This window comes from Mus caroli, unplaced genomic scaffold (assembly GCF_978045245.1).
Source record: "Mus caroli unplaced genomic scaffold, Mus_caroli_1 scaffold_12, whole genome shotgun sequence".
In the NCBI taxonomy this organism is placed as follows: Eukaryota; Metazoa; Chordata; class Mammalia; order Rodentia; family Muridae; genus Mus; species Mus caroli.
In genome coordinates, this window is record NW_028227267.1 from 118612401 (window position 1) to 118624567 (window position 12167).

Below are 12167 nucleotides of genomic sequence, written 5' to 3' on the forward strand. Positions count from 1 at the left end.
TTGGCTAAGCTGGCTAGCCAGCAGCTCCAGGGATCTGCCCATCTCTGTCCCCTGCCTCGGAAGTTGCAGATGCACACTGCCATGCCTGGCCTTTTACATGGGTCCTAGGGATCTGAACTTGGGTCTTAATGCTTGCACAGCAAGCACTCTTACCCAGTGAGATATCTCCCATCCCCCAATATTTCTAAATTTATTACTTTGAAAATTTCATCATCAGCCAAGTCCGGTAGCATAGGCCTATAATCCTATCTACTTGGGTGTTTTGCAAGTTCAATGTCTAACTAGGCTGCAGGGTGAATTTAGGGCCAGCCTTGTCTCAAAATAGAAAGGAAAAAGAGGGCTGGTGTTCTATGTCAGTAGAAGAATATTTGTCTGGCATGTGTGAAATCCACTAGGTTCAATTGCCAGTACTGCAAAAATAAAATAAATAAATGTGCCATCACCTCCGTCGGAGCTTCTGGAAGCAGAACATTTATGAGGCCCTGGACCAATAGCATCTCAGTCAATTCAAGCCAAACAGCCACCAACAGCATCTTAGTCAACTCAAGCCAAACAGCCACCAACAGCATCTTAGTCAACTCAAGCCAAACAGCTACCAACTGCATCTCAGTCAACCCAAGCCAAACAGCTACCAACTGCATCTCAGTCAACCCAAGCCAAACAGCTACTTACGTGAAGTTGAAACCACATTTTGCAATGAGCGGGTACACCACAGCGTCCACAATGGGGACCATGATGACAATCAGGATGGCATTCACTGTCTGCAGAGGAAGTGGAGAGGGGTCTTTAATGCAACCACAGGGAACACATGGGCTTTGGAAAGTGAGCCGAGCCTTTCTCCTACCTGCATCTGGTCCGGCTGAATTTCAATTGCTCCCTAAAAAAGAGGAGGCAAAGTCTTACTGAAAGAAAAAAACCATGGAAGGGAAGAAGAAAGGACTGAGGGACTAAAGCAGGGCGGTGATGACCAGGAAGGGGGACAGACCAGGACAGGCAAACTTACAATTTTCCCATTCATGGTTGTTGCTTGCAGTGTCCATCTGGAACCCTAAAAAATGAACACATTGATTGTGTCATGGAGGAAGTGGCTTTTTAGGATGTGATAATCCACTAGCAAACCTTCTAAATCAGGACTGAAATCTCTAATCTGCCTCTCGGCTCTGTCACAGTTCTAGGAAGACAAAAGCCAGTGGCACATCCTGGGCTTCGTGAAGGACCCCTGAGACAGAGCTGTCCTCGGGAGATATAAAACTGTGTGATTACATGGTACCACCTCTCAGGGTAAGCTCATCAGGGCCCTGTGTTCTACAGGTGCTGGTGTCAGTATCTAGAATATTACAATGGTAAAGAAAGCCAGGGAGGGGCTTTAAATGTTTTATCATAAAGATAGTAGTGGTCTTAAATCAAGGCAGCCTAATTACAGTTCATCTGTCTCTTACACGATGTGATGATTTTTATGGAAGACTAAATGCTTAATGGATCAATATAAATCCATCAGCTCCCCATGGGAAGTGGCCACCCTGCCCCTGTTCGACTCTTGAGTTTGTACCAGTCATCGGGGACTTTGTATGGAATGTCTGATTTGGGCCTCACAGCAGAGGTAGGTGAGTAGGACAAACATGATCAGAAGGGTTCCAAGTGATTAGCCAACATCACCCAGCTACCAGCAATGCCTGCATTCTGAGTGCAAGTCTGACCCCAGTTAGGCTCTTTCCATACTCAAGGTGGCTACTTTGCCCTTGCTAGGCTGCTGCATACTTCATACTACAGACAAGGAATATGTGCTTGCTCAAACGTTCTCCATGGATCGCCTAGCCTTCCAGTAATCCTATCTGTGCATAACACACGCTTGCGCTCGGTCTCTAGAAGAAGCAGAGTCTCCTTGCTTTGACTTGTGAGTACTGTGCACTGGGTTGTCTGACAGGAGTGTGCAGGACTCCAGGGTGTGTCCTATAGATGGCATCGTATCTATGTGCTAACTGGACTTAGGTTAGAATCACAGCAGTCAAGTAGAATGTGAAGTTAGGAGGGACATGGCATAGGGCAGTTGGAAGGAGGTAATGGTGAATGTGTATGATAAAAGACACTGTATATGTGTGTGGATGTTTTAACAATTAAAAGGAAAGTCCAGAGCCACAGGTCTGATCTTGTCAGGAACTGCTTCAAGTACAAGAACTTGTGTACAGTCATTTACGATTCTGTAGGGCACTTCTGGTTTGAGTATTCCATTTTAAAGTGGGAGACTTGAATCAAGCCCCTGTTAATTAGAACAGTCCACAAGTCTCTTCAAAGGCAACACCTTTGACCTTGCTGGGTCAATAGAACAAACTCTCTCTGCCCTCAGTTGTGATCGACAAGGGTCCTAGGTGCTCTTTGAAGAAATCTCCCCAGGGTTACCCTACGGAAACAAACCTCACTGTCTTCACTGATTCACAATAGACACGTGAGTGGATCCTTTCAGGATACATTCTAACCAATAAACTCAGTAAGATGCCAAAAATTACTGGGTGTTTAGGAGCTGAACACCCAGCATAGCTGGGCACATAGCAGTACTTAACTACATTCTGATCAAACAAGAGGCATTACCTGCTGGTCAAACAAGGCCCAGAACATGGGGAGTGGGATGTACAGGAACATCACCTTCGTGACCATCTTAATCTGTGAGATGAGCCGCTCCTGCAGGTAGACAAATCAGCCAGGGCTGCAGTCAACAGCATTTGCTGCTCTGCTGCCAAGTGGGGATGTTTGCATCTAGCTGGGAGGTGACGATTCAGTCTAAAGGATGCGAGCGCGGGTTTCTCTAGGAAACCAGACATTCTAAACAGGTGGCCACGGAGCAAGAGTAGCTGTGTGGGAGGCCAGCCACCACAGCTCCCTAACCCGTTAGTCTCAAGGTCGGTCATCACCACCCAGCCCTTCTCTGTTCAAACTGAAGTCATGTGATCTCATGGCCTACACCTAACAGAAGATGACCCAAGTGAGCAGCTATGAGGGCGTCATGTTGCTTCCCAATAAGTGATAACCATCCTTTTAAAGTCTTTTCAGAGCACTTGTGTTCCACATGCTATTAAATGCTCAGAGGACGTGGCCGAGGGTACTGCCCACGTGCTAACCCTCTGCACTGTCCTTTCCTCTCATGCCCATTTCCTGGAGTAGCTAGGACCACTGCTGTAGGAATATGACTTACGTCGTATTTCTCTTTAGCCCAGTCCAACCAGTGCTCCCTCTTGGGAAATGCCTTACTTCGGTGCCGAAACCTGTTTTTGATGGCAAACTGGAGGAAAGAAAAAAATATTTAAATTTTAAGAGAGAATCAGCTACCTCAGAAAAACATGTTTCAATGAATTCCCTTCTAAAGGTGTGCCATGGGAGAATGGCACATTTTTCACTGGTGGATCCTGTTTGCCTGGGCTGGAGTCTCCTTCCAGCAGTTTGCCCTCCAGTCTGCCTAGAGAAGCATGGTCAGTAGAAATGAACAAATACATGTGCAGTTTTGTTTTCTAGCAGTGAATTAACAAGTAAAAACAAAATATGTAAAAATCCACCCCCAACCCCAGCAGGGTTTCTCTGTGTGGCCCTGGCTGTCCTGGAACTTGCATTGTAGACCAGGCTGGCCTTGAACACAGATCCACCTGTCTCTGCCCCTTTATGCCTCTGCTGGAATTAAAGGTGTATGTCATTACCACCACCAGGGTCTATTTGGTAAGTTTTATAAAGACAAAACACCCAAGTACCCTCAAAATGTAATTTTAAGGAGAAAAATCAAAACTGTTGATTTTTTTTTCTCTTTTTTTAAAACTGAATTTTGGGGGCTGGTGAGATGGCTCAGTGGGTAAGAGCACCCGACTGCTCTTCCGAAGGTCCAGAGTTCAAATCCCAGCAACCACATGGTGGCTCGCAACCATCTGTAATGAGATCTGACTCCCTCTTCTGGTGTGTCTGAAGACAGCTACAGTGTACTTACATATAATAAATAAAATATTAAAAAAAAAACTGAATTTTGATTTAAAGAAGGTGGAAGTTAGAGGGAAGTTCTGGAGTGATTCAGTGAGAGGGAGGGTGGGAGACAGAAGAGGGGGGAAGGGGGAGGGAGAAGAAGACGGGGAAGGGGAAGGAGGAGGGAATGAGAGGAGGATGGAGGGGAAAGGGAGAGGAAGGGGAAGGAAGTGGAGGGGGAGGGGGAATGAGTGAGAGGAGGGTGGAGGAGGATGGGAGGGAGATAGGGAGGAGGAGGGAGAGTGAGTGAGAGGGGGATGGAGGGGCAAGGGAAGGGAAGGGGGAGGGGACAGGGAGGGAGAGGGAGGAACACTTACACCAATGCACTTGGCCACTTTGCCCATGATGTTGCCCTGGGGCTGGAACTTCTTGTACATTCCACTGCCAAGGACAAACACAACTGCACAGGGCAGAAGAAGAGGCATCACTATAGAGTTCCCTGTGGTCTGAAAGATGCTCATTTATCTGCATGGTCTCCTTGGTGGGAGGCATGAGACTGCTTATAGACTTGTCTCCATCCTCACAGATGAAGACCTGTTTCTGACTCTAGAGACCACCAGGGCCTCTGAGGGTCAGGAAGCCTGAGCTAAAGCCTACCACCTCCGTCAATCTCCTCATGAGGAGGCTCCTAGACTTGGCAAAGCTGTTTAAACACAAGTCCTAGCTACTTAAAGGAAGACAAAGGCCATAGTTGCCTCTGCATGTCATAAGAATACATCATTCTACAAAGACAATGAGGAATTTTCTTCCTGCTCCTAAGATTCAGGAGAAAGGTATTGAACGGATGAATCAGACCCTACACTAGGTCTTTCGATCTCCCAGCCACAATTTGATGACTTAAGGGCATGGATGGATCACTTGCTTTCCCCTGTTGAGAAGGCCAAGGCCTTGGCAGCCACTTGCTCTCAGGGATCTCTCCGATTTCTGACCTGTATTAGAGATGTCCTTCACGGCTCACTGACTTGTGCTGTGCCCTTATAAGCCTGTGGTGAAGCGTCCCAACAGGCTGAGCCAGCATTTCTCTTTGCCAGCTTCTTAACCCTTCACCTTTTGGATAAACTAAAGCCTAATTCTAACATAGAAATGTCTAGAAGAGCTGTAGATGCCCACAGACTTTCATAAGAAGTAGAATCTTTCTCTTAAGAATGACTTGCAAGATAAAATGAGAATACACCTGAAGTGCCACTCTCTGCTCATCATCGAGAGGAGAAGCATGCATGAGCCCTTAGAAGAGCAGGGCCATGTTTGAAGAATTATGAGAGAAGACATATAGGACAGGGGTGAGAGGGCTGCACTTGCGTAACATCAAACACAAAGCAGAGTTGTTTCAATATGAGAAAAAAGGTGAAAATGGTTCTAGTTGATCCTGGCAAGACCTAAAAACCAAACCTGGGGAAAATATGCAGAAGCCATGGAGACTTGAGGGGACCACAGGACAGGTTCATCTCACACTTTCAATTTAGAACACCCCAGGTTACCTCTTTGTATATCTTAAAACAACAACAACAAACAAAAAAATGTTCAAAACCATATGTGAGCATACTATATGCATATGTATGGAATCTAGATTCTATTATCTGTCTCTATCTATCTACCTATCTATCATCTCTCTATCATATCTATCTATCTATCATTTATCTACCTATCATCTATTTATTTGCTCATCTATCATTAATCAATCACCTATCATCTATCTATCTATCTATCTATCTATCTATCTATCTATCTATCTATCTATCTATCTATCTATCTATTTAAAATCATCTATCATCCAGCAATCACCTATCTATCATGTAGCTAACATCTATTTTCTATCTATCATCTCTCTTCTATCATCTATCTATCTATCTATCTATCTATCTATCTATCTATCTATCTATCATCTTATCTATATACCTATCTATCATCTTATCTACCTATCATCTATCTAGTCATCTATCTAGTCATCTATCATCAATCAATCAATTAATCATCTATTTCCTATGTATCTCATCTATTCACCAATCATCTATCATCTATCTATCTATCTATCTATCTATCTATCTATCTATCTATCTATCTATCTTCTGAAAGCAGAGGACACTACTATCTTCTGTGCAGGAAGGAGAGCAGCAAGAAGGATGAGGAAGGGCTGGGATAGATAGTGGAACATGAACATGAAAAAGATACAGTGATAACTATGTGTAAAATTGTCATAATGAAACTTGCCATTCTGCACATTAATCTATGAAGAAATCTAAGAAGCCATTGATATAAAACCCATATGCAAATGAATATAACTATTATGTAATACAGTCCTCCTAGCAGGAAAGGATTCTAGTAGAAACCCTTGGGATGATGGATAATGGAGGTTAGATTCCAGCAGGAGCATTCAATGGCCATTGAACCAGATTGGTATTTGTTTACTCAAGCCACAGATGATGCATATCAATGAGTGAAAAAGCTTTCAGTTCCTGGCTTAGCATGCTAGCAGCCTCTTCCACCTCTGCTCACCTGCTTGGATGGATCCAAATGCCCAACTCACTGATGCTCCTTCAAAGCACTTTGAGATCTCATTTCCCATATAACATGGCCACCCCACTTTCTCCTCTCTTTGAGGGAGAGCATGTCAAATGCACAGTGGCAGGTCTTTGCGATACTTTTCATTACAACTTGGTACATGGACTGTGACAAACTAGCCATGATAAATACACAGCCTGATTTGGACATGGGCTTGTGCCAGCCCAACTGATCTACTCACTTAGGGCAACAGCCATGAGAGCCGCCGGAACCCCGAAGGCCAGTGGGTAACAAGCTTGTTGACTGTGGATTCCACACTGTTGAACTGAGGAGAAATAATAATAAAATGCATTGTATTTTTGTTAATGCACTTATTGCTCCCATTTTTAAACACCCTCCACTGATTGTATTATGCTGTTTTTACTCAATGTTCTGGACTTACTTAGCTGATGTCTTAATGTCACTGATGCCATGGCCAACTGAGCAAACCAGTCAAAGGATTTTCTTTTTAAGTATTTATTTGTTTGTTTGTTTGTTTGTTTATTTATTTATTATTCGGTCTGTCTGTCTGTCTGTCTGTCTCTCTCTCTCTGTCTGTGTGTCTGTGTGTATGGATGGAGTGCATTAAGAGGTCAGAGGACAACTTGCAGGATATAGTTCTCTCTATCCAGTATGTGGGTCCAGGAATCAAACTCAGATTGTCAGGATTAGCAGCAAGCACCTTTACCAGCTCAGCCATCTCAAAGGCTGTGAATTTTCTAACTTATGGAGATAAATGTGACCTGGACACTCTAAGTCCAGCATGTGGGACTCAGTGAATTAAAGCTGACACTCCCATTCACTATTGTAAGTGTCCCATATGCACGACAGCTACGCATCATGAGCTAAGGAAGGGCTAGACAGTAAGTATTTTAGGCTTTGGCTCCTCAACTCTGCCTTCACAGGAGAATCAATCTGGACCAGACCCGCAATTTGCCATCCTCTGATGGAGGGTACTCTTAGCTCCCTGATATCTTCATCTTGGTAAGGAAAAGCATTAGGGCTTTGTAAAGGCAACAGAGGATCCCCGGATTGGATCCCACAGGGACTTTGGTCTGCTCTTTAACTAGCTATTCCACTACTTTATAGAGAAAAAAAAACTTAACCATGGGAAAAATGATGTTTGTGTAAACATTTCTTGTCCATAACTGTAAGCATGATTCCCATTCATGACAAAGAAGACCCTGTCCCCCAGGCACTGAGCACTTTCAGCCAAATCCTTGCTTGAACAGATTGCAATGGCGTTCCAGTTCCCCACTAATGAAGTGATAGAAACGTTTGACACATATTCAGTTTCTTATGTCTTCCCAACTCTCTCAAACATCATGAGGAACAAGAGCAGAAGGCCAAAAGTCAACCATAGCCTGCAATATGTCTTCCCAAATGTTGTCAATGGTGTCTTTCCCCATGTAAAGGTTTAAATATTAAAAACCGACGTGGGGCTGGAGAGATGGCTCAGCGGTTAAGAGCACTGACTGCTCTTCCGAAGGTCCTGAGTTTAAATCCCAGCAACCACACGGTGGCTCACAACCATCTGAAATGAGATCTGACGCCGCCTTCTGGTGTGTCTGAAGACAGCTACAGTGTACTTACATATAATAATAAATAAATCTTTTTTAAAAAATTTAAAAACGATGTGAGAAGTTTCCTGTCACCCAGGGAGTCAAGAAAGGTTGGAAGGGGGGAAGCATGGGAGAAAGAAGTTTACGGTTTAGATTTTGACAACTATCCCAGCATGTGCTGCAGCTGGGCCATTAAATAAAAGCAAAGGACAAGGACTAAGCCTGTTTTGTTTTGTTTGTTTGGGGACAGGGTTTCACTAAGTAGCTCTAGCTGGGTTGGAACTATACAGAGCAGGCTGGTCTCCAGCTTACAAGGATCCATCTTCTTCTGCCTCCCCAATTCTATGACCAAAGCTGTGCGCCACCACATCCAGAGGATTTAGCCTTTTAACCTGACTTTCTCTAATCAATAAGAGAAAATCCAAGCTCTTAATAGATGGTTCTTACCTCTGAGTATGGGAGTGATGATCGTCGAGAGCAGGCTTCCCGCGTTGATAGCCAAATAAAAGATGGAAAAGAACCGGTTTCGCTGTTTTTCCTGTCACAGGAGGGACACAGTTAGGTTACTACAACCTCACTGGGAATCATGGGAGATGGTGGGGCCCAGAACCCAGCTCACTTCTGACTTTGTTTGGTCAGTATCCTACTTTCAAGCATCCTGGGAAAGATTAGGAGGGAGACAGAGCTCGAGATCCAGGACGGAGATGGGACTCACGATCTAGGACTGAGCTGGGACTCACGATCCAGGACGGAGCCAGGACTGATGCTCCAGGGATTCCATCACTAGACTGCTTTAGTCACTGACTGGCTCATGCAGTCACGGTCTTACCTGACCCTCTTCAAACTGATCGCCACCAAACGCAGACACACAGGGCTTGATTCCTCCTGTACCAAGGGCTATCAGGGCCAGGCCAATCATGGACAGTGCTCTGGGGAAAGACATGGTTTAAGACCAAGGTGGGAAGTCCTCAGGAAGGCCCCTCCCCCTCTGTAGTCTCCTTACAAGGACTAAGCGCAGTACCAAATGCATGGAGGTTCACTCTCTGAGGAGAAGGTAAGGCGTAAGAAGACAGGCTGAGCATTGAATGAAACCTGGATGCCATGGAGTTGGAGCCCACTATGTTTCGTCATTAATACTTAATTGAAAATGGCTTAAAATCCAAACAAGGACTTACAGATGGACTTTTGGTAGCCTTACCATTTCTTTTTCTTTTTTCTTTTCTTTTAAAAGATTTATTTATTTATTATATGTAAGTACACTGTAGCTGTCTTCAGACGCTCCAGAAGAGGGAGTCAGATCTTGTTATGGATGGTTGTGAGCCACCATGTGGTTGCTGGGATTTGAAACTGGGACCTTCAGAAGAGCAGTCAGTGCTCTTAACCGCTGAGCCACCTCTCCAGCCCAGCCTTACCATTTCTAATGAAAGAACAAGTACATGAAATGTTAGTTAAGGGGCTGGAGAGATGGCTCAATGGTTAAGAGCACTGACTGCTCTTTCAGAGGTCCTGAGTTCGATTCCCAGCAAGCACATGGTGGCTTACAACCATCTGTAATGGAATCCAGTGCCCTCTTTTGGTGTGTCTGAAGACAGCTACAGTGTACTCATGTAAAATAAATAAATATATCTTTTTTTTTTTTTAAAGAAAAGAAATGTTAGTTAAGGGGTGGGTTGCATAGCTCAGGAGTAGAGTAGGGGTAAACAGGCCCTGGCTTCAGTTCTCAGCACACATGCAGACATATGTCAACACACAGATGCCAGTCAAACAAACATAAGCCTTATGTCAATCAAAATGGAGTCACAGTAGTCATTTAGTGACATTGAAAGCATGATTTAAATGCAAGGCAGAATGTCTATGCAGGCTCTATAATCATCTGCGGTTGCTTACACACTGGATGAGGCTAGAGAGACACAGAACAAACGCTGTATTGTTCAAACCACGTTGTGGCACTGAGGGCTATTTATCTTTATCTTAATTTTACTTGTGTTATCTTCTGTAAGCATTTTACCTCCTGAACTGAAAGGTAAAAACACGGGGTGGCAGGGGGATTAAGACAAGTGTAATGACCCATGTGAGAATACCATCAGGAAATCCATTGCTTTGAACACCAACCTAAAAAATTATTTGAAATGGGAAAAAGCATAGCATTTGTGATACTAGAGCTATACTACGGGTTAGACAGCTGAAGTTTGGGAGAATTTATATCTTCTTGGCTGATAATGTTGCTTAAAATATTTAAGCATGGAATGGATATGGCCTCTCTTTGATCTGGGTTCTTCCTACTGGCTGACCAGTGAGCCTCCAGGATCTGCCTGTCTCCACTCCCGTAGGGCTGGGGTCACAGGGATCCCAACAGGTTCTCAAGCTTGCTCACAAGCACTTTACCTACCGTGTCATCTCTCCAGCCCCGTGTCTGTCCTCCTCCCCCCATGCTTTCAAAAAGACAGCTCATCCAAGGTCACCTCACTCTTTTGTGGGAAAGCTTGGCTCAGACCTGATAGTGTGGGTGGCCCACCGAGCTCATAGCTGCCCCTCACCGACACTGCTCTTTCTGGTCCAGGCACCAGACAGGGAGGGCTGTCCTGTGGGCACACATGCATTCAGCAGGAAAGTCAGAGACATGGGCATTACAGCCGCTAACTTAAATCTCAGCTGCATTTACAGCCCACGAGATGACTTGCTCCTAGGTCAAGAAGTTGAAGTATAACCAATCTTAAATTTTAAAAGACATTTTGGAGTTTTCAAAAACTTTGGATTTGAAAAGAAAGCTTGAATATTTTTTAAAGAGACCTTTTTTTTTTTTTCGGTAAACAGCATCCCTCCATGGCCTCTGCATCAGCTCCTGCCTCCAGGTTCCTGCCCTGTTTGAGTTCCTGTCCTGACTCCTTTCAGTGATGAACTGCAATGTGAAAACCCCAGCTTGCTTTTGGCCGTGTGTCTCATCATAGCAAAGAAACCCCAACTAAGAGAAGAGCAGTGCACATCTGCAATCCCAGCACGTGGGAGCCTAGGTAGGAGGAGTGTGAGTTTGAGACTATATAGCTTGGGCTATATATCCCCAGCCTGGGACATATAGATAGGTGCTGTATTAAAAAGCAGTAAGCAAACAATCAAGCTCTGTAATTAGTGCACCAAGCCACACTGCAGGGAAGGAGAATAACTCCAGTAAGAAGAGACCTTCCTGTCAGTAGTTCAGAACAGGTGGCTAGGACAATGTCTGTTAAATAGAATTGCTAAAAACAACCTACTGTGGTTTCAGGGAGAAACTAAAGGTCTTAGGATATTGAGGAAACCTGAGTGTGAGGACCAAGGTCTATGAGAGTTGTGTCCCTCCCCCCTAACCCCCGGGAAGACACTATGAGCACAAAAATCTTCACATGACCACACACTGAATGAGAAGTCTCAACTCTAGTCACAGTGAGCAGACATTAGGATGGGGACATCCTGAAGACACGACTCTTAGTCCATTGAACCACCTTCTCTACGTTACTGAGTAGGGAGGAAGACTTCGTCGCTCTCTTCAGGAACAAGAAGAATCATCAGGTTGCCAACTAAGCAAGCAGTGAGAGGGTGGGGCAGCAGTGACCCCGGACTCACACGTGCACAGGAAGGCTGTCAGGACTGCCATTGTGGTCGTGGTCTGTGAGGTCATTAATTGAGCTCACCGAGATGACTGCCTGTCCAATCGTGTAGACGATGGATAGTGAAACAATTGTCCTGTGTTTAGAAAGGGCAAGAGAGTCCTAGTTAATCGCACAGTAGCTGTTGGCTTCCTTTCTTCCTCCTACAGAGCTTTGAAGAGCCCAATCATGTTTCTACCCATTTTCCAAAACTAGCTAAAACTGGGGACTCCCAGAAAGGGAGAGCATAGGTACATAGAGTAAAATTGTGATTAAAGCCCAGAAAGGGAAAGCCCACCTCCAGATTCCCTCCACCCCCACCTCTGCCAACACGGAAATCAGTATTCGTAGCTTTGGACAATAAGACTTAAAAATCTTGGCAACGTTGAGTGGACTCGGGAATTAAAACAAACAAACAAGACATCAGAGAGGAATATGTGGTAGGGGTAAG

At 44.6% G+C, this 12167-nt stretch overlaps 1 protein-coding gene across 1 annotated transcript in view; it reads right to left on the minus strand.

Annotated features, from left to right (window-relative positions):
• Positions 1-12167, minus strand: part of Slc15a1 (solute carrier family 15 member 1) — a 44491-nt gene that overhangs the window by 17096 nt on the left and 15228 nt on the right. Inside the window, exons 5-14 of the mRNA XM_021181978.3 lie at positions 11694-11813; positions 8926-9025; positions 8544-8634; positions 6737-6820; positions 4314-4396; positions 3188-3274; positions 2587-2676; positions 1004-1048; positions 845-877; positions 673-761 (exon numbers count right to left, since the gene is read on the minus strand). Of these exons, the coding sequence (XP_021037637.2) occupies positions 673-761; positions 845-877; positions 1004-1048; positions 2587-2676; positions 3188-3274; positions 4314-4396; positions 6737-6820; positions 8544-8634; positions 8926-9025; positions 11694-11813 (822 nt within the window). The remainder of the gene's footprint in view (positions 1-672; positions 762-844; positions 878-1003; positions 1049-2586; positions 2677-3187; positions 3275-4313; positions 4397-6736; positions 6821-8543; positions 8635-8925; positions 9026-11693; positions 11814-12167) is intronic.